Source organism: Xyrauchen texanus, chromosome 28 (genome assembly GCF_025860055.1).
Source record: "Xyrauchen texanus isolate HMW12.3.18 chromosome 28, RBS_HiC_50CHRs, whole genome shotgun sequence".
NCBI lineage: Eukaryota > Metazoa > Chordata > Actinopteri > Cypriniformes > Catostomidae > Xyrauchen > Xyrauchen texanus.
Genome location: NC_068303.1, coordinates 7,028,416 through 7,051,772, shown reverse-complemented (window position 1 = coordinate 7,051,772; position 23,357 = coordinate 7,028,416). Strand labels below are relative to the sequence as shown.

The 23,357-nt window shown below is 41.8% G+C and overlaps 1 protein-coding gene across 1 annotated transcript in view; it reads right to left on the bottom strand.

Annotated features, from left to right (window-relative positions):
* Positions 1–4,586: 4,586 nt before the first annotated feature.
* The window catches only part of LOC127622443 (plasminogen-like), a 33,246-nt gene continuing 14,475 nt past the window's right edge, over positions 4,587–23,357 (bottom strand). Inside the window, 18 exon segments of the mRNA XM_052096549.1 lie at positions 4,587–5,842; positions 6,677–6,822; positions 7,593–7,673; positions 7,676–7,698; positions 7,927–8,082; positions 8,222–8,299; positions 8,436–8,550; positions 10,263–10,393; positions 11,243–11,399; positions 11,537–11,661; positions 11,757–11,922; positions 12,003–12,121; positions 12,227–12,347; positions 12,798–12,937; positions 13,069–13,183; positions 14,321–14,427; positions 15,290–15,416; positions 22,933–23,099. Of these exon segments, the coding sequence (XP_051952509.1) occupies positions 5,675–5,842; positions 6,677–6,822; positions 7,593–7,673; positions 7,676–7,698; positions 7,927–8,082; positions 8,222–8,299; positions 8,436–8,550; positions 10,263–10,393; positions 11,243–11,399; positions 11,537–11,661; positions 11,757–11,922; positions 12,003–12,121; positions 12,227–12,347; positions 12,798–12,937; positions 13,069–13,183; positions 14,321–14,427; positions 15,290–15,416; positions 22,933–23,099 (2,242 nt within the window). The 3' untranslated portion in view covers positions 4,587–5,674.

Sequence of the window (23,357 nt, the reverse complement as noted above, 5' to 3'; positions counted from 1 at the left end):
TTCTGTCCATATTTCCACATTGATAGAGGGCCTAGAGTTCTACCAGCATGATGGGAGAAAACATGCAACCCCTTCATATTTTTACATCATGGAAATACACTTGTGATTTATGTTTCTGAATTTGGGAACAAAGACACCATTCAAAGATTAGACCATGCTTTCTCATGACTGTTAATTAAAATTAACTTGATGTCTCAGTGTAACTTTTAACGCACATTTAAACAATGTCATAAGCAGCTGTTTTGGTGAGCTCTTTTTGTTAGGAATAAAGAATAGAATATATTTTCCTTCCTCTTTGTATTTTTATGTTAAAATGGTTCAATGTTTCTCAAATGCAAATGACACCAAATAAAAGAGTTTGGTTGGAAGTAATCCCAAAGTAATCTGATTACATTACCCTCAAATGTAATCTGAGAGATTACATTAGTGATTGCAATTTTTTTTTAATGTTTTTAAAAAGCATGCATGCTCATGGTTGCCACATTGCAAAAATAAAGTATGATTGGCAGAATATTGTGCCTCTCCGGGAACCAGCACCTTATCGTGGTGGAGAGGTTTGTGTGCCCTTATGATCCTGAGGGTTGTGTTGTCTGGAGCCATGTGCTCCTGGTAGGGTCTCCCAAGGCAAAGTGGTCTCAGGTGAGGGGCCAGACTAAGAATGGTTCAAAAATGACTCATGGAAAAAACGGCAAGAGGAGGAGTTACCCTGCCCGGAGGAAGCCCGGGCCCCTGTCTGGAGCCAGGCCCAGATGGAGGGCTCGTCGGCGCAGCCTGGTGGCCGGGTTTGTCACGGAGCCCGCCGGGCACAGCCCGAAGAAGCAACGTGGAACCCCCTCTACATCCCTTGGGCCCACCACCCATTGGAGGAACCGCAGGAGTCGGGTGCGCTGCCATATGGGCGGCAGTGAAGGCCGTGGGCCTCGACGGACCAGACCCGGGCAGCAAAGGCTTGCTCTGGGGACGTGGAATGTCACCTCACTGGGGGAAGGAGCCGAACTAGTGAGGGAGGTGGAGCGCTACCAGTTGGATCTGGTGGGGCTTACATCGACGCACAGTTTTGGCTCTGGATCCATACTCCTGGATAGGGATGGACTCTATTCTTCTCTGGAGTTTCCCAGGGTGTGAGGCGACGGGCGGTGTGGGGATACTCACGAGTCCCCGGCTGACGCCACTACGCTGGAGTTTACCTCAGTGGATGAGAGGGTCGCCTCCCTATGCCTCACGGGTTGTGGGGAAAACTCTGACTGTTGTCTGTGCATATGCACCTAACAGCAGTTCAGAGTATTCGGCCTTCTTGGAGACCCTGAATGGAGTCCTGAATAGGGCCCCAGTAGGGGACTCCATAGTGATGCTGGGTGACTTCAACGCACACGTGGAAATGACAGGGACACCTGGAAAGGCGTGATTGGGAGGAATGGCCTCCCTGATCTGAACTCAAGTGGATGTTTGTTATTAGATTTCTGTGCTAGTCATGGATTATCTATAACAAACACCATGTTCGAACATAAGGATGCTCATAAGTGTACGTGGTACCAGAGCACCCTAGGCCGAAGGTCGATGATCGATTTTGTAATCGTGTCGCCGGATCTGAGGCCATATGTTTTGGACACTCGGGTAAAGAGAGGGGCAGAGCTGTCAACCGATCACCATCTGGTGGTGAGTTGGGTCAGGGGTGGGGAAAGACTCTGGACAGACCTGGGAAGCCCAAGCGAGTAGTGCGGGTGAACTGGGAACGCTTGGAGGAGGTCCCTGTCCGTGAGATCTTCAACTCACACCTCCGGGCGGAGCTTTTCAGGCAACCCTGCGGAGGTTGGGGACATTGAACCGGAGTGGGCAATGTTCAAAGCTTCCATTGCCGGCCGCGGTGGAGAGCTGCGGCCTCAAGGTTTTAGGTGCCGCAAGGGGTGGTAACCCTCGAACACCGTGGTGGACACTGGTGGTCAGGGAAGCCGTCCGACTGAAGAAAGAGGCCTTCCGGATTTGTTGTCCCGGAGGTCTCCGGAGGCAGTTGCAAGGTACCGGACGGGCCCGAAGTGCTGCGGCCTCGGCCGTGAGGGAGGCAAAGCAGTGGGTGTGGGAAAAGTTCGGAGAAGCCATGGAGAAGGACTTTCGGTCCGCACCAAAGTGCTTCTGGAAAACCGTCCGCCACCTTAGGAGGGGAAACGGGAACCATTCAAGCTGTATACAGCAAAGATGGGACGCTGTTGACCTCAACCGAGGAGGTTATTGGGCGGTGGAAGGAACACTTTGAAGAACTCCTAAATCCCAACACGCCCTCTATGGTAGAGGCAGAGCCGGAGGATGATGGGGGATCAGATTCTATTTCCCTGGGGAGGTCACTGAGGTAGTCAAACAACTCCGCGAGTGGCAAAGCCCCGGAATTGATGAGATCCGACCAGAAATGCTGAAAGCTCTGGATGTGGAGGGGGTGTCATGGATGACACGCCTCTTCAACATTGCGTGGAAATCTGGGACAGTACCTAAGGAGTGGCAGAACGGGGTGGTGGTTCCCTCTTCAAAAGGGGGATCAGAGAGTGTGTGCCAACTACAGGGGTATCACACTTCTCAGCCTCCCTGGTAAAGTTTACTCCAAGGTGCTGGAGAGGAGGGTTCGGCCAATTGTCGAACCTCAGATTGAAGAGGAACAATGCGGTTTTCGGCCCTGGTCGTGGAACGACGGACCAGATCTTTACTCTCGCAAGGATCCTGGAGGGGCCTGGGAGTATGCCCATCCGGTCTACATGTGTTTTGTGGATCTGGAGAAGGCGTATGACCGGGTCCCCGGGAGAGACTGTGGGAGGTGCTGCGGAGTACGGGGTGGGGGGTCCCTTCTTAGGGCTGATCCAATCCCTGTACGCCCAAAGCGAGGGCTGTGTCCGGGTCCTCAGCACAAAGTCGAGTTCATTCCATGTGGGGTTGGTCTCCGCCAAGGCTGCGCTTTGTCACCAATCCTGTTTGTGATATTCATGGACAGGATATCGAGGCGTAGTCGGGTGGGGAAGGTGTGCGGTTCGGTGGGCTGGGGATCTCATCGCTGCTTTTTGCAGATGATGTTGTCTTCATGTCATCATCGGTCCGTGACCTTCAGCTCTCACTGGATCGCTTGGCAGTCGAAGTGTGAAGCAGCTGGGATGAGGATTAGCACCTCTAAATCTGAGGCCATGGTTCTCAGCAGGAAACCGATGGAGTGCGTACTCCAGGTAGGGAATGAGGTTTTGCCCCAAGTGAAGGAGTTCAAGTACCTCGGGTCTTGTTCACGAGTGAGGGACAATGGAGCGGGAGGTTGGCCGGAGAATCGGGGCAGCAGGGGCGGTATTGCACTCGCTCTATCGCACCGTTGTCACGTAAAAGAGAGCTGAGCCGAAGGCAAAGCTCTCGATCTACCGGTCAATTTTCGTTCCTACCCTCACCTATGGTCATGAAGGTTGGGTCATGACCGAAAGAACTAGGTCAGCGAGTACAAGCGGCCGAAATGGGCTTCCTCAGAAGGGTGGCGGGCTTCTCCCTTAGAGATAGGGTGAGGAGCTCAGTCATCCGTGAGGAGCTCGGAGTAGAGCCGCTGCTCCTTTGCGTTGAAAGGAGTCAGTTGAGGTGGTTTGGGCATCTGGTAAGGATGCCCCTGGCCGCCTCCCTAGGGAGGTGTTTCAGGCACGCCCAGCTGGGAGGAGGCCTCGGGAAGACCCAGGACTAGGTGGAGAGATTACATCTCCACACTGGCCTGGGAACGCCTCGGGTCAGCCCAGTCAGAGCTGGTTAATGTGGCTCGGGATAGGGAAGTTTGGGGCCCCCTGCTGGAGCAGCTGCCCCCGCGACCCGACTTCGGATAAGCGGTTGAAGATGGATGGATGGATGGATGGATGGCAGAATATTTCAAAACTGTGCAAGTGTAAAGATCTGAATGGGGGATTGAATATATTTATATCTGGCAACCTCAACCACGTCTTAACCTAAATCTATGCGGCTTGGCTAATTGCCATTATTTTAAAGTCTGTTTTTTATTATAAATGTACAGTAGATAATTAAAATATTTAACTTGCATGATTTGTTCTAACTAATGCATGACAAAATTTATCTAAACGGGATGGTAAGGGTGCAACCAATGTGAAAACCCAATGTGGCAGCATAGCTTATGCTCCGCTCATGGAGTATTTGTGAATCAGCTGTTAAACAGGCAGGCAATTTTTACAACAAATTATTTGGAGATGTTGATGCGCAAGGAATAACGCATTGTATTTGTGTTCAAGTAAAACTAGGATAGGTTTGCCAACTGGCCCATATTATCTGAGATGTCCTGTATTTTCAAGAATAGGTCTTAGCAGGACAGTAATGGATGTTTTCAAATCTGTGGGCGTTTTCAAACCGGGATGGGTGTTTCTAAACCATCCAATGAAAGTAGGGAATCTCAGTGGTTTGAAAACACACACTGATCGGGAAAAGCCCATTTTTGTACTGCAGAGATATAAGTCTTTGTATTTTGGCAGCAAACCTGCTTAAGTGTCCCATCATGATCATGATACAACAAACATTTTAAAAATATGATAATAAATATATTTACTTAAAAAAAAAAAAAAAACTTGCAAGATATCTGTTAGTCATCATTTATTTTGATTAATCATATTTGTAGGCTATATGGTAAATTGTTCATTTTTGTTTTTTTGCAGAAAAAGACATTTACATGTATAAATCTTTGATACAAGTACACAAATCATTGGACATGCAGTAATTAAAAGTTGGGAAAAAAAATATTCTGCCGTTTTAGAGTGAACTTTTAAAAATATAGAATCACATGGGCAGATTACATTTATGCATTTGGCAGACGCTTTTATCCAAAGTGACTTACAGAGCACTTATTACAGGGACAATACCCCCGGAGCAACCTGGAGTTAAGTGCCTTGCTCAAGGACACAATGGTGGTGGCTGTGGGGATCGAACCAGCAACCTTCTGATTAACAGTTATGTGCTTAGACCACTACGCCACCACCAATCCATATAAAGATTAAATTAATCTCTAGCTTTATTGGCAAGAGACACTTAAACGTCATTGTTGATGCATTATTAGACACTATACAAATATGATATATATTGAATGCTGAAGTTTGATTAGCTGAAGTTTATCATCTCAAAACTATTATTTTCTCTAGCTGCAGTTCAGTCTCTACAAGTATATCTGGCTTGCTGAATGGCCACGTCCTTTTCTGTCTCTAACGGGGTATACGCTGGATCTCCCTCGCACAGTTTTGCTTTTGACACTGGTTCAGATGACAGTGAGTGAGCATTTTTGGGTGATGCGTAGAGATACGGCAGCTTGCCTGCCTCCCACATCTGCCTCGATGTGATAGATTTGTTTACTTTGAGATGTAAGGTGCACAGATATAGTGTCTGATCTATGCCTCAATGGAATTTGAATTTGCAAAATAAACCATATTTACTGGGGTAAGCCTCAAAATAGAACCCATCTAGCTTGTGCCTATGAGAAATGTAACTGTACAATGGGCAGATAATTTGTAAAGCATAGAATAGATTACCTCTATTAAGCAGGAATTATTAAGATATCACTTTTGAACAGGATTACTTAAAACAGCCTACATATCAAGATTTCATTCTTACACACCAGTTTTACAATTAAATTGCATTGTTAACCATATGCTTGTGTTTACGTTGAACATTTACATTCTCAATTTTCTTTCATGCTTTGTTCAATCCATTTGACAAACTTGGAGACACGGGTGTACAATCCTGGTTTAATGCCAATGGTCCTGGCACAGCCAATATCCAATGATGTCACTCCCTGGAGAACAAATTTGTTTTGCATTATGCAGACGAGAGGCCCACCACTCTCACCCTAAACAAGAGATGACAAGAGAGAACAGAAAAAACACTTGTATAAAGAACTGTAAGGTCTTACTATCATTGAAAATACAATACAAATCTAAGTATTTATAACCAAAACTTCTTAAAAAAGATGATTCCGTGTTTAGCTCTATTTAGTTGAGACAACGTTTTGCAGACATACTTTGCAATTTGAATCTCGCCAGCGTTGCATGTAGTCTTCCAACTGACCCGATTTACTTTCTTAATGCATGTTCCTGGTATTATTGTGCACAAGTCAACGGTACAGGTAATACCAAGGAAACATTTTTAGTCTTTGATTTTGTTCATCAAAATGTGTAACTTGCTCCACTTCTGAAATTATGCTATTTGCCTAACCCCTCCCCTCCAACTGCTTGGCTACATTCAGTATGGAATACCAACTTTTCACAAGCACTGTCTAATTTGGATAAAACGAGTTGTGTTTTAATAATAATATATTTTTAAAAGCAATCACATTGGGAGTGCTTCTATGATGCCTAGATTACATTTACATTTATGCATTTGGCAGACGCTTTTATCCAAAGCGACTTACAGAGCCCTTATTACAGGGACAATACCCACGGAGTAACCTGGAGTTAAGTGTCTTGCTCAAGGACACAATGGAGCGGTGGCTGTGGGGCTCAAACCAGTGTCATTCTGATTACCAGATTACCAGTTATGTGCTTAGACCACTACACCACCACTACTCCACAAAAGATTAGTAGTCACTGAATATAGAGATTCTATAGTCCTGTATAATCCATGGGTAGTGTTTTTGATTTTTAAGCAAATCTGTGGAAATGGATTTCACTATTAACTCCCTTACCTGACAACTGTTAATTCCACCATCTCTGAATCCTGCACACATCTCATGGTCCTGCACACGGCCATCTAAATAGAGTTGAAGGTTGCAAACTTTGTTCTCAATTACTTGGACGCTGGTTTCTTTCAGGTAAAAGGAATCACCAGTTTCTGAGAAACAGAAAAGCTTGAATCTTTGAAATCTTTTATCTTTAAAGGGTTAGTTCAAACAAAAGGAAAATTCTCTGATCATTTACTCAGACTCATTCCATCCCAGATGTGTATGATTTTCTTTCTTCTGCAGAACACAACAAAGATTTTTAGAAGCATACCTAAGCTCTGTAGGTCCGTACAATGCAAGTGAAAGGTGATCATGTCAGTAATCCAGTTGGTTTTGGGTAAGAACATACCAAAATGTAACTCCTTTTGATTACACTTCCACCACAAGGTCCACCTCTGTATAGCACCACAGAGGGCTCTGAGCATGAGTCAAGCACTAGGAAGTGTAATCAAGCTTGAAATCATAATCGTAAACCTAGAGACTGCAGTGGCAAGAATTTCTGTGAAAAAAGGAGTTACATTTTAGTCTTTTCTCAGCCAGAACCAACTGGATCACTACAGAAGACATTGATTAAACCACTGGAGTCAGATTGGATTATGTTTATCCAGACTTTATCTCCATTTTGGTGCTTCAAAGACCTGAAAACAATTTACTTTTATTATATGGACCAACAAAGCTGAAATATTCTTCTAAAAAACTTTATGTACATAAACTTTGTTCAGTAGAAATAAGAAAGTCATACACATATTAGATGGCATGAGGAAGAGTAAATGATGTGAGAATGTAAATTTTTGGGTGAACTATTCCTTTAAGTCTGTAGTCAGAAATGCTATTTAACAATATATTTGATTAAGAACCTGTTTTTCTCCTAAGCACCTACCCTGTGTGTTTTCCCAGCCTGTTACATGGCATTCAGTACCGCTGGGTACAATATAATCCTTTTCAGTAGGCAAGCAAGCGACACCGTATCATTTATTACTGCAGGCCTAAAATGAGGCACATTTTGAGTTTGCCATCTTAATGTCATCAATAAATGTTGTTAACATGATTTGCACTAGAAAGCTAGAATTGCTCTTAATTTTACACAGTGTAGAAGTAAAAAAAATACTTAATAAGTATTCCTTTGTTTTACAAGATTTTGAGGTAATTAGTGTTTAATTTTTCAATTGCTACAATTACAGACATCAGCAATGTACAACAGAAGACTATCTAACCTATCTAACTTGAGAAGAGCAATGTCAGCTCCGTCTGGTTCCATAATAATCTTAGAAACATCTCGTTCCTGCTTGAATGGTCCATCCGTATCTTTGGTGTGGATTCCAAGGAAGATCTTGATGAGAGATCGACTCTGAGACCAATCGTAGTCTTCTCTAATGATAGATACACATTTAACATTTCATCATTAATGAGACTAGAATATAACAGAAAAAAAGAAAGAAAACATCAATTGAAACCTTGCATTTTCTATTCTTAGGAAAGCCAAATGGTAAAAAAAAAAAAGCCACTCACCCCTTAATACAATGTGCTGCGGTTAGTACCCACTGTGCATCAATTAGCGTTCCACCACAGACATGTTGTTTGTAAGTGCTATGACAAAACATTACTGTTAATAACTGACAAAAGATGCCATAAATCAAATAACAATGTTATTGTTTGTATATAGAATTTATAATGTTTTATATCTGTAATTAATTATAAATGCAGATAATGGAAGTTTGCAGACCTTGTCCTGAGACTGATCTGCCATGGCCAGGAGTGTGGTTTGGAAATGCATCCCCAAACATTCCGGCCTAAGCAGAGTTTAGGTTTTATCGCTTGTTCTCCACATTTAAGGCCCTCTGATAAGAAGGAAATTAACGTGTCATGTATCTTACATAGCAAGAAAATTTCACTTATTGTGCAAGAATAATTGCACTTTGGAATTTCTATGACATTTCCAAGTGGAATATTTAGAATCTTTACCACAGTCTGGAATCTGACAATAATGCCACCTCTGATTTGGGTCTGTTGTAAAGCACCAAGGTCCATTCTCGTCATTATCTGGGTTACGGCATTGCTAACAGAATAACCCATTAAAACCTTGTTAAACCATGATATTTTGTTCTTTCAACTTATAATTCAACATAAACTAAGACCTACATTAGACTCCAGGCCCTTGTCTGGATGTGTCTCAGGGGTAAAACTGTTATGCCGATGAGGAGTCATAGAACTCCATTCTTGGCAGGTCACTCCCAATATAGTTGTAGACAGTGGCGGCTGCTGGTCTTTCAAAGAGGGGAAGCTCATTTTCGGCCTACATTATAAACTTATTTAAAAGTAAATTCTGCCCTACGTTCCTTTTCGAGAAAATGCACTGTGACTCTGTCGTACCAACTAGGCGTCTTTTCCAATGACTTGACCAGTGTCTTCTTAATGGCCAGCAGAGCTAGGCTGCTTAAACGATTTTTTGCACTAAATCAATCTTAGGTGTTGATCTGCCCTGCTGTTTAATTCTAATTTTTTCCTTGTAAGGAAGACTTTCAAATGGCTTCGCCAAAATCAGGTCGACAATATTAGCACCGTCTGCCATCGTGCGCAGTTTCACCCGTACGCCGCTAGCCTAGCCTACTGTATGTATGAATGAATGAATGAACGAACGAACGAGCGAGCGAAGCGAACGAGCGAACGAACGAAGCGAACGCTCTAAAACAAAATATATTAAACTTGGTAAAACTGAAACAAGGAATGTGGTGTATAATTGTGTGAAATGTATTATGCAAATTGACTAGCAATTTCGCCAAACAAATATAAAGAAATGGGTTGCAGCAGTTTGTCTTTCAACTACACTTGAGAAATTCGCGATGGGACTGAGCGCGAAATAGCTTCAGTGACGACTTCTAGTACAGATTCGCTGTCAATCAAAAGGAGATGCAGTCTTTCGACAGATCCTCCAATCATCACGCGGAAGCCCGGAGTCCGGGCCAGCCCACTCCTCATTCACCCCCAGAGACTCTGAGCGTCCGTGGGCGGGACATAATCGCAGCATTTATCCAATGACCGTCTATTTTCGGAGCACTGAAAAAAACTGTTCAGAGCAGCCCCATTGAAGTCAATGGACGCTCGGCTTCAACAGGGAAATGCACTGACGCTACGGGAATGTATGAGAAGTAAATCGAGTCAGCCGACCTGCTATATGTAATGTAGCTGATTCTGAACGAACTCGTCTTCGAGATGAACGTGTTCTAACGCATTTTTGGTCAATAAATTGTTTACACAATAGTACATATTTGACCATTATTTTTTTGACATTATAGGGGAAGCTGAGCTTCCCTTGCAGTCTTAAAGAAATACCCACTGGTTGTAGATATGGGACCCCTGTAATCTGCACCATTTCCAACCTTACAATCTTAAAAAAGAAACATTGCAACTCACATCCTCCCTTGGACAATATTATTGCACTGTTGGCATTTTATATAAATGATTAGCTTGTAACTTGAATCTCTTTTTAAAGAAGTCTTGGATTGCTCGGTTGGAGGAGATGCAAAGACTGATGTTCTGGAAGGAGGCTCACCTGTGAATATGCTGGGTTTGCTGTCACACCTCTCAATTTTGCAATACTCCCACCGAACAGACGGGTCAGTGGTGTAGCACCAAGGGGCTTTTGCACCATCTGGGTTCCTGCACAGGTTCCTCCTCAGATCTCTGCATAATGGTACAAAACCATAAAATCAGAGGGGAAAATTGCTCAAGATTATGCTTTTTATCTTTTTTTAAGATCACCACATAAATTCAAATACTGATTTATAATCTCTATGTGTGATTTCAAAATAAAAATAATAACAATAAAAAAAGCTTTAGGCCCCGTTTCCAACTTGTATTAAGCTTGAAAGAAGAAGAGAATTTAAGATTGTTTTAGGTGATCCAATCAAATGTGGTCAGCCCTAAATACAGGTCTAAACAGAGTCTAAACCATTTTGTGATCATATCACAAAAACCACAAATGAATGTGGTCAAAAACGCATGTGTCCACCTTTGAGGTGTAAACGCTAATCCGTCCTGTTTGCATCCCAGCAGCAGTGAAGCCCCACCCCTCACCTGTCAATCAACCACTGCGCTAAAACAAGAGTTTAAAATTTGCCGTTTATGAACGGCTTTACAAGGAAATAATCGTCCAATTGGAACATTTTAAAAATTACAAAGAAATGATTACGAGAGATTCACAGAGCTTCTTTAGTGTGTCTGATATCAACACAGATGACAAGCACAAACACCTGAAGCTACTTTAATACGTTTTTTTCACGCATTCTTTGTCTTTTCTAACTTTATTGTGCTTTAATATCCTGTAGTAACACAGTGACATAGTGACTGTCGTCAACGAAACCGAGACCCTCCCCTCCAAATCCAAACACAAGTGGTCACAGGAGACGCATTTAAGTGACCAAGTTTAAACAGTGATGTGTCTCAACTGACCACATGTGATCGGGTCACCTGAGATGCATCCTAATACCAGGTGGAAATGGGGCTTTAAAGGCATAAAGTGATTTGTCTTACGATCCTGGGAACTCCTCAGGTTTATAGAAAGGTTCATGAGGTTCTCTGGATGTCCAGAACTGGCATTGTTTTCCACTAATGGTCTCTGATATGGCACCACGGTATGAGCTTCCATCACCTTCATAACATTCCTTCCCCTCAGGAATAATGGGCTCATCTGGGAATCACATTTTTTTGTTACATATGGCACTTTTCACCAGTTGTAGTGGCACAGGAAATAAACAACAAAGAATAAAAAACAAAATTTAAATTTGACAAGTTTTTGAGTCATGTAATGACTTCTTTCAAACAGACCAGGTCCTGGCTGATCTCCGCAGGTGGGCACATTGCAGTACTCCCAGCGGGTGTCAGGGTCAGTGGTATAACACCAGGGACTTCTTTCATAATCAGGATTCCTGCAGTAATTCCCTTCAAGGTTTCTGGAATGGAAAGGTTCTTCTAGTTAAAGTCAAATGCATGGATACCTTAAAAGCAACCAAAACCAGTTTATCAAAACCGCTGCATCGATGCTTACGTGCATGGGTAGTTCACTGGAACTCTGCTGTGCGTGTGAGGAGATTGAGATGTCCAGTTCTGGCACGTTTTCCCCGATACCGTAACAGAAATAGTGCCGCTGTAGGTGCTGCCCCGTCCAGTCACACAGGTAAGCTCTGGTACAATCGTGGGTGCTTCACTTGCCTCTAGAAAAAATAACCAATAAATTATTAACTAATTATTTTATGCAAAACTTAGTTGTAGATTGACAAAAAAGGCAGTTTACGGCATAGAGGAATGGAGCAGTAATTCCAGCGGATGTCTGGATTGGTGGTGTAGCACCATGGTGTGAACTCTCCTTTTGAGGACCTACAATAGTTCTCCTCCAAATTCAGTTCAGGATGGCTAAAAAGAAATTTAAGTGTATACTTGAACACATTTGTAAATATATCAGTATTTCTGAAACATGCAATATCTTATTTGTGCAATAAGTCAGTGATAATGTCTCACTTTGAAGGAGAGTAACTGTGTTGATGGGGCCTCTGAGAGTCCCAGCGTTGGCAGATGTATCCACCTGCAGTGGTGAATTTCTTGCCTCTATACATTTCTCCATTGCATTGTATGCAATCCTCTGCAGATAATAAAGAGCAGATTCAAAAGCAGTGTCCGAAATAACATTTTTAGCCTAAGATCTTTTTTACGAGCCAGTCAAATTGCTTGCCGACGTTTTCATTTTATTTTATTTATTTATTATTTTTAGTTATTTTATTAGTCATTAGTTCAGGAATCGGACAACACTGGTAGCACTGTAGTTGTTGATTCTCTCTAAAAAAAAATTATAATAATAATTTAACAGTAATGTTTTTGGAAACCAGTTTTTGGAAACTGGTCACTCTTTATGTCTCACCCTCTACAATTTGTAGCATTGTTGCAGCACAGAAAAACACTGTATGAATATTTTAGTCCAGTTGTACCGGCATTTAGCACTTGGAGGGTCTTTATTTCAGACCCTGTTCAAGCGTATGATATCCGAACAAACTATGTGACACACGTGAACAGTTAAATGAACTGTTGAATGTACCTGTGCAATTTGTGATATCACAGTGCTCCCATCTTGTCTCTGGATCTGTAGTGTAGCACCAGGGACCCTCTATGTTTCCATTTGGGTTTCGACAAAAGTTGGACTCCAGGTCAGCTTCAGGATATTTCTTTGGTGTCTTTCTGTGAGATAATACTGTTGAGGTTAATAAGCGGTTTGATACAGTAATTCTGTTTTTCTTAATGCCGATTAATTTTTTATATAAATACAGTATCATAAATTAAAAGTCAGATTAGGACATGAGGACGTATACTTTGGCAAATGGGGGAAAGTTCCATCCCACCGCTGGCATGTTTTTCCTGATTTTGTTGTGGATTTTGTCCCTCTGTAATCTGTGCCAATGCCATTCACACATTCCCGTAAGTACACTGTATAAAGAAATCAATGCATGAACACAAGTCTAAAAACCAATCTTAACATTGATATTAAAACATAAATGCTTTTTTTACAAATGTACAAAAACTTTGTTTGGCCTGCAAGAGGTTTATTTTTTCTTGTTTTTGTTTTGATGCATCTGTAATTTTTCTCAAGTGTAATAATTTTTATTTCAAATGATAAGTATAATAATTTCCTCATTAATAGTTTTCATACATTCCTATGGTTCTTTACAGCAGTGGATCTCAATTAGTGGGTCACAACCCAAAATATATCCTTTTTTTTTCTTTTTGATGGATGGCAGCAGGGAGAAAGCAATAATTCATTTAAATAATAAATGAATCTAATGATGCACACTTAGGAACAGGGGCATCTCTAAGATTTGAAAACAGCAGGGGCTATATACTCACAAAGCACTTTATAAGAACACCTGCACACCTACTTATTCATACAATCATACATATACGGGTCAGGAGCTTCAGTTTATGTTCATATTAAACATCAGAATGGGAAAAAAATTTGATCTCGGTGATTTCAACTGTGGCATGATTTTTTGAGCCAGACAGGCTGCTTTGAGTATTTCTGTACTGCTGATCTACTGGGATTTTCATGCACAAAAGTCTCTAAAGTTTACTCAGAATGGTGGCAGTTCTGTGGACGGAAATACCTTGTTGATGAAGGAGGTTATGACAGAAAGACAGAAAGGCTACGGTAACAATGGTAACGGTGTACAATTGTAGTGAGCAGAATAGCATCTCAGAATGAACAGCACATCGAACTTTGAGGTGGATGGGCTACAACAGCAGAACACCATAGTGTTCCTAATAAAGTTCTCAGTTAGTGTATATACACAATTATTATATTATGTTATTTTCATCTTTTCTTCAAAATATAATCAAGTGTGTTTCTTCAAATGCTTGTGTCTAATGGAATTTCTAGTCATATGTCACTCCAAGTAGTCTTATGGGTCGGCCGCCACAGTGGCGGGTAGATGAGCAAAATTACCCACCACTACGCATTAAATACAAACATTTGGTGGGTTGGTGGGTATTGCTTGAAAAACCTGGTATTATTGTTCCCAAAATTTCAGGGGAGGATAGAGCAATAGTAGAATAAAATAAGACCCTTACCCCTTTTCTCATACAGGACAGTATTCCTTGTTTTTATGACCTCATCAGTCTTAGAGTTGGCAGGTAGTGTTGCACAATTCCAATTCCTCTTATTGTATGTAAATGACCTGCAAATACACACATGCATAGTATTTTTATTAATAATCTAAATAGTCATATAATTTCTTTAATATTATTTGTAGCAAAGAGTCTGGGCCCAGTTGCAAGTAACCCCTTGAGTTGAGAAAACCCTTAGTTATAATTTAGTTCAAAAGTTAGAAGTATTTTTTCAATAAGGGTTTTAACAAGGATTTTTGTGCAACCAGCTGCTGGTTCATAGTGCGGCTTATTCGGGCCACATTTAGACTGAAGGACCTGACTGACCGACATGTCAAGCGATCAGTCACTGTTTGTATTGTTCCAACGTGCCATCTGGGCTTATCCAAGTTATATTATACCACAATAATAAAAACAGAAAAGACACGAAACTAAATGGTGAAAGATACATAGAAACATCATGGTTACTGTTGTAACCTCCGTTCCCGAGGGAAGGAACAAGACGTTGTGTCAAATTAAGTGACACAAGGGACCTTACTGGACACCAAACATACCTCTGAACCTGAGAAAAGGCCAATGTCAAGTTGGCAGACAGAATTTGCTGTGGAGCCTGACCCCAGCACAGAGCACCTGTGACTCATAGTGGGTCTGGCCGTGAATTGCTCCACTGAATTCGCAGGCCAGAAGGCTAGGGAGGAAAACATCCAGAGAACGACACTTTGTGGCTAACCTGGGATAGAAGGCACACTGGATCAACTTGGTGAAGGGTGCTGTGTGCAAGCGGAACACCCAGTCGGTTATGCCGCATTACCGAGTTCTACCGGCTAGGACCTGACAAAACACTGGACGAGACTGACTCAACCCTGAGATTGTAAAATCTGGCGAAGGTATTGGGTGATGACCAGCCTATGTTAGATGTGGTGTGGACTGTACCTGCATGTAAAAGACATCTCATTGTTACATCTGGCAGCACATGTTTCTGCTGATTTCACAGTATACTGCCTGCTGGTGCTTTTCACTATCCATGCATCTTCAGTTTTAACATATGCCTTTAGAACATCTGTAGAATGTAAAAAACCATTGGAAATGGGGTAAGCTGAGTTTAAAAGAGTCAAAATACTCTGCACAATGACAATAAAAATAAATCGTAATCTTAAACACCATGAATCTGATTCCAAAAAATAAAAGTGACACATAATAACAGAAATTAAAAGATGAAAAAGTTATTTTAAATACACTGATCACCATTTTAAATCGTGATGTATGAAACAATTACATTAGGCAGGCATGGGAAAAGTAGTTTGGTACATAAAGCTACATCACGTTTAAAAAGGAATAATTCACCCAAAATGTAAATTCTCTCATCATTTACTCAAACTCATGCCATTCTGGATGTGTATGAATTTCTTTCTCCAGCAGAACACAAATTAATATATTTAGAAGAATATTTCAGCTCTTTTGGTCCATAGAATGAAAGTGAAAATATTGAAGCTCCACAAATCACATAATCCACATAAAAGTAGTCTAATCCATGTGCCTCCAGTGGTTTAATCCATGTCTTCAGAAGTGATATGATAGATGTGATGAGATCAATATTTAATTCCTTTTTACTATTATTTCTCCTCTCTGCTCAGTCAATCTGCACTTTAAATTTCACATTGTTCTTCTTGTGTTTTTGAAGATTCACATTCTTCATTCATATTGTCATCCACTGGGCAGAGAGAAAGATTTATAGCAAAAATCAACTTAAATATTGATCGGTTTCTCACCCACACCTGTCATATAATTTCTGAAGTCATGGATTAAACCACTGGAGTTGTATGTATTACTTTTATGATGCATTTATGTGCTTTTTGGAGCGTCAACGTTTTGGCACCCCTTCACTTACATTGAATGGACCTACAGAGCTGAAATATTCTTCTGAAAATCTACATTTGTGTTCTGAAGAAAGAAAGTCACAGACAGATGGCATGAGAGTGACTAAATTATAAATTAATGATAAATAAATAATTTCTTGAAGCACATGAGTGGCCACATTGTCCTGCTTTTGAGATGCAGTGTTCCACATTGATTTATTTCTTGTATTTTTAAGCCCAGGAATAGCTGTGTTCTCATTCTAATGCATGATGCACAATTTTCTGAGGTTTGTGACTGGTGGAATGTTCTGCTGAAGTATTGCTCTGCAAGTGTTGATATTTAAAAATGCTAGGCATAATTATAAATTATTTTATCATCTCTACTTACCTGGTAATGTATTTTACCAATTAACACACTCTCTACATCACGGGTCGGTATTCTTAAAAAAAACTAAAGATTTTTTTTATAAATATAGTAATTAAAAATGTCACTGTTTTATTCTATTACATTAATACTTTTAAAGCTACTAAAGTTATTCGGCCAAAAGTAGTGAGTGGTTTTCTTGTTTCCTTGTTATTGTTGTTTGATTAACAGTCTTTATATGACAACTCTACTAGACAGTGCTCAATTCAATTCCATGTACACTTCAAGTCTGACATTTTGATACAAATACACTTTTTGTCTCACTGTTTAATTTCACTTTAGACATAAACAACTGCATTTACATTAAATCTTCACCAAGACGGGCAATGGTGGAATTATTAAGTGTATTTGATCAAATAGCGCACAGCTACAGACGTCAGGAAATAAAAAGTCAATCTTTTATATTTTACCTAGTTCAACCAACCAGTGGTGCTCTTGCCATCGTCAATGATGTAATGAACACCCCTGTTCTCTCACAGCAGCCCAATAATCTCAGTGATAGTTCAGTTACAGGCTACATTATAGACACACAGAATCTAGTAAGCAGAAATATGAAATTGACCTCGATACTTCAAATTAAAGGCAGGATTAATGCTGATATCTGGCTTGAGCAAGTTAAACTCACATGACACTATCAAGCAATTGTCCCTTTTTATTGTGAAAATCCCTGCTGCTGGTTATGTTCAGATGTAAACTATGCTTGAGGCATTCTCCACATCCCTAACAGTTGGTACCAGATCTGCAGATGCTGTTCAAGTTTTTTTTACGTATGATTTGATCAAGACGTGCTTGCCCCGAATCAGTGGGAGAAACCTCCGCATGGCAAGGAGTACAGCCAACAACTCGAGGCAGTTGAGGTACCAACACAGGCGGGGCCCCATCCAAGAGCAAGCGGCTGCGTGCCCATAGCACACGGTGCCCCAACCCAGTTGAGAGGAGTCTGTGGTGACCCCGACACGTCTAGACACCTGCTGTAGGGGGACTCCTGTCAACAGAAATCAGAGGTCTGTACAAGGGTTGAAAGTCTGATGGCAAGAAGGGGTGATAATCACACGGTATGTGCCACAGCGCCATGCCCATCTCGGGACTCGAGTCTGAAGCCAGTGCCTGTTGCCATCCCCAAATCACCTCCATCTCCAGTCGGGTCGTCCTCAGTCCCATGGGAAGAAGGAGCAATGCGGGGGGCGGCTGGAGTGGCGTTCATTTTGAGAAACGAAAGCCGCGACCGCAACGTTGCCATGGTCATGTCCTCGCAGTAAGAACATGAGCCATTCACAAACACTGCCTCAGTGTGATCGCTACCCAGAGACACAAGGCCGTCGGATCTGGAGAGATTCTGGCCACATCCAGTAACTACACAGCGGCAGAAGGGCATCTTTAAAAGACGCCTCCTGACAAGGACGTTCAACATACGCTTGTGTATGTTGCTCTTTTACCAGAAAAAACTCTTTAAGAGGAGAATAAACTCATTTAGAGAAATCAACTCTTTTAGGAGAGTGCTGTCGAAGTGAAGAGAGGAGAAAGCCGTTGGAATGTGCCGTCAGATCGAACAGAAGCTAACTTGCAGAGGTGGGTGGAGCAGTTGTGACACACAGCTTGCTGATCACACAACCATTCAGCTCCGAAGAAAAAATCTGTCTGACAGAAGCTCGCCGGGATGAATATATTAGTTTAAATGCATCTACTCTCCCAGGTTACTGTAATAAACATGAGCCTCATCTCAAGGGTTGAGAAGGAGGTGTTGCTACTAGGACTGAAACGATTAGTCGATGTTATCAACAAGTCGACAATACATTTTTTTGACAAAAACTTTTTGATCTAATTTAATGTAACATGATATCACTTTAAACTCTATTGATGAGAGCAGCACTGCAGCTCACACTTGATTTAGGAGAGGAAGAATTATACAGCTCACAGTCCACATGCACTCTAAACTTTCCAAACAGCTTCAGGTGACGTAGATCGCAAAGTATGAGGGAATTATAATGCAAAAACACAAAGTGAGTATAGAAGCACTCTCGTTATGGAATAAATGGAGTTTATGCCGCTCCACTAAAGCAAAACTTGCATGTCTAGTGTCTTTAAAGGAAACACCCTGACATTCCATCTTAAATGCAGTTATATTTAATGCATTATAGCTTTATACAATTTTAAATAATATGGAAGCAGATCATGTAAATAACTACAAACTCCGAAACTGGCATTTTTTTGTGCGGTCAGCGCCTTTCTATGAGCGTGAATATCCCAATCTAAGGGGGAGAGACTGAAACTGCACCCGGCTGAGACACACTTTGTCATGGGGATGATCGTCCCTCGAGCACGCATGCTTAATGCAGCCAGATTATAATGTATTGGCTTGTGACTTATTGAATCATAATTGATGTGCTTTTCTTATCGTGAAGACAATTGGCAATACGTAGCTTTATTAATAAGAGAGAGTTTGTTTTTTGTGAATTAAAGGTGGATTGAAGTGAAGTAGTCTTCGCCCCATTATAAACTGCAACAAAATACGTTTATGTTTATTTGTTTTTGTTTTCCCATATAAATATGTACAATTATTTTAAAACAACATATATTTGTTTAGCAACTATACTGCAGATAGTTGTATGTGTAAACTAGGAATTGTCAAATCAAACAAAAGTTATGTATGGAGTGCCACAGGGATTGGATTTAGGGTCTCTGCTTTTCTCCTTATATATGCTTCCCCTGGGAGAAAGTTTCCACTGTTATGCAGATAATACCCAACTTTATATTTTTCTAAACCAGATGAAATTTCACAATTCTCCAAATTAGCATAGTGCATCAATGAAAACAAAGAATGGACCAGAAATGTACCAATTACTGGACCAAAAACCTCTAAAATGAAGCTGCTAAAATATAATTTGACTCTCGATGAATGTACTGTTACGTCATCTTCTACAGCAAAGAACTTAAGTGTTATATTTTATACCAATCAGTCCTTAGAAAATCAAATTACAAATGTGTATAGAACAGCATTCTTCCACCTCAAAAATATTGCTAAGTTATGACACTTGCTTTCTGTTGCTGATGCTGAAAACCTAATTCATACATTCATGACCTCAAGACTAGATTATTGTAATGCATTACAGTAGGATGGGAGGATGTCCAGCAAATTCAATAAATAAACTTCAATTTGTTCAAAAATGCAGCTACTAAAGTTCTGACTAGAACCAAGGAAATTATCATATTAGTCCAATTTTATCATTGTTACTTTGGCTACCTGTAAAAAAATGTATTAATTTTACAATTTTGTTAACTACATACAAAGTTTCAATGGTCTAGCTCCACAGTACTTAAGTGACCTTCTGTCATGCTGTATTCCATCACTTTCATTACGATCACAAAATTCTGGCCTGTTAATAGTTCCTAGAATATCAAAATCCACAAAAGGAGATGGATCCTTTTCCTATTTGGCTCCTAAACTATGGAATAGTCTCCCTAACACGGTTTCTCACTTCAGTTTAAGTCTAGACTAATGACTCAGGCATACACCTAATTTATCCTTCAATTCACAATTAGGCTGCTTTATTTAGGTCTACCGGAAACAGAAACATTTCTCAGAAACATTTCTTATAATCTGTAACTCTGCAATAAATTTAATGGAATCTACACTAATATTATTCTATTTGTTTCCCTGTCTCAACCTCGGGATTCATATCCCGAGGTTACCAGAGCAGCCAGATCCAGCTCAGTTCCTGCTAGGTGTCAGACTCCACTGCTACGTGTCACTGAGTGATGACAACAAACTACAGCCGGTGCCAGCCAGACATCACTTCAGCATTTTTCAATTGACTTCAGAGAATGAACTGATGCAACATCAACTGCCAGAACCTTGGATTTAGGATGGACCCCACCAAACCTCACCAAATTTTCCTGCCAGTTGAACTGCAATGCACCTCATTGATTTCTGCCTGCATCACCTTTGCCTATTGATGGACTACACTCTTGAAATGGAATGCATAGACTGTCAATATATTGCCAACAAAAACCTTAATCAGCCAACTAACAAAGGACAATGTATCAATGTGAACTTATGCTGTTAATCCAGTATGGACTTTAAAGACATTGGTCATTAATCTTCAGTTCATACAAAATCTTTGTTAAAACACTGAACCTTAACACTTGCAAACTCGGTTCCTGGAGGGCCACAGTCCAGCAGAGTTTAGCTCCAACCCTTTTAAACACACTTGAAGCAGCTAATAAAGGTCTTCAGGAGTGCTTGAAGATTACAAGGAGGCATTTTGGAGCAGGGCTGGAACTAAACTCTGCTGGGCTGCGGCCCTCCAGGAACAGAGTTTGACTTAGTTTACAAATTTTAAACCACAACTTGCACTGCACACAAATAATTTATATTGGCATTATATTCATGCTGTTTAGCCAGAGGGCCCCCACAGTGAGCCCAAGTTTATTTTTCTCCATTAACCAATGTAAGGGGGTTACGATGGGCAAGGAGGAGGCAAGAACCGGCTTGTCAATATAAATCATAATTTAATGAAAACTTAAACCAAATGCACAAACATAAACACACACACACGACGGACATGCCCGTAATTCTCTCTCTCTCGAACCATCGTCACCGGCCGCCTTTATCCCTTGCGTGCCCTATCAGGCCAATTGGGGACCGGGCATGCGACATTCTAGCCCGGCCCTGCCCCCCTCTGCTCCACACTCCTCCCGGCGTTACCTCAGGCCGGGGTGCCACCAGCATGACCTACACCCCCCCCCCCCCCTCTTTCCCTGGGGAGGGGCGTGCTTTGTGCCCAGTCAGGTCATCCCTGCCTTCCTCGACCTGGGAGGAGACAGGAGGGGTAAACAACAACAAAAAACACTAAATCGGCGAGGGAAAAAGGCCAACATGGTGCGAAAGAGAGAGAGAGGAGAGAGAGAAAAAGCTCACTCACCGGTTCTCTGATGTACCGTCGCGTGGTCCTTGAAAACTCCTCCACACTCCTCAGAGGACGACAGCCGCTCCTCTCCGGGCAAACCGGAGTCAAACCTCCAACCCCCAGCGGACAGAACGCCCCTCCGCTTTTCTGGCAGCACCTGGGGACATTCCTCCGCCCCTGGCAGCGGCCCTACCGCTCCAGGCGATTGGGGAGTTACTTCCCTCCTCTCCTCGTGGACGGCGGTCTTCCCTCGACCCCTCCGCATTTCTGGGGGACGGCAGGGCACTCCTCTGCCCCTGGCAGCGGCTCCATCGCTCCAGGAGGTCAGGGAATCCAGTCCCCACTCGCCCCGCGGACGGTGGCCGTTCCCGCATCCGGGCGGTCAGGCTACTCCGTCACCCGGCAGATGAAAGCGGCGCTCCCCTGGGTGGACGGCAGTGTCGAGGACTCTGCGACGGGCATCCCTCCTCCTTCCCGGGTTTTGGCACCAATGTAAGGGGGTTAAGATGGGCAAGGAGGAGGCGAGATCCGGCTTGTCAATATAAATCATAATTTAATGAAAACTTAAACCATAAACACACACACACACACACACACACACACACGACAGACATGCCCGTAATTCTCTCTCTCCCGAACCATCGTCACCGGCCACCTTTATCCCTCGTGTGCCCCATCAGGCCGATTGCGGACCGGTCATGCGACATTCTAGCCTGGCCCCGCCCCGCCCCCCTCCGCTCCACAACCAACATCTCATGTAGTTTTGTGTTCCGTGACACAGTCGCCTTCGGCTTGCACACTGGAGTTCTAAATACAATTAATATTTAATTATTTCTTTTTATACACAATTTAAAATATATTTAATCAAACTACACAATGATGACTCTAAGACTTTATAGATATTACAGTTACATTTTCTGTCAATGCATCATTTTCTGTAAAGCTGCATTGAAATGATGTGTGTTGTGAAAAGCGCTAAACAGATAAAAATTGATATTACACAAGCTAGGCTTTGAAGGCTGTATTATTGGTGCATTAGGACTAAACCTAAATCATTAATGAGATGAAATGTCTTGAAGAGGTGTTTACTTTGCTGGCTGTTAATTACTGCTGTCAACACAAAAACACTTTCCAAGAAGTTGCGTCTTTTAATTATTAAAAAATTGTGTCCCTCGTTAAAATCACCACTGCTAAATATATTAATGTTGTTGGATGACTAGTCAATTAGTCAGCCACCTTTGGCCGACCATGCCTAATTGGTATGGGAAGAACACTTTTTCTAAATAGTTTGATAGGTCACCCAAATATGGAAATTCTGTCATCATTAACCCACTTTATTAGCTTTCATTTAGAAATTAGATTAATGTATTATCTTGTATGTGCATAAACCTCTTTCTCCATCTTCTGAATAATCAGTAGGATCAGGTGTGGATATGCTGGGTTTGTCATTACACCGCTTAATGTTGCAATACTCCCACCGAACAGATGGGTCAGTGGTGTAGCACCAAGGGGCTTCTTTATTTAATGGGTTTCTGCACAGGTTCCCCCTCAAATCTCTGTATGACAAAATGACAAAATAATAATTAATAATTAAATCAGAAGCCAGAATGAATATAAGTGAAATCAGTTGCAACAGCTCTAGATGAGGCAGTCTGGCATAGACTTTCGAGATGACCACAAATACTGAAAATTTTGAATGTCTATCAGCCCTTTTCCATCGAAATGGCTATGTTTTAGTACCGAGTTTGTGCTTGGCTGGTTCATGGCTGGGGAAATCTGGAGCCTATCGCAAAATGGCAGTGCTTTTCCAATGA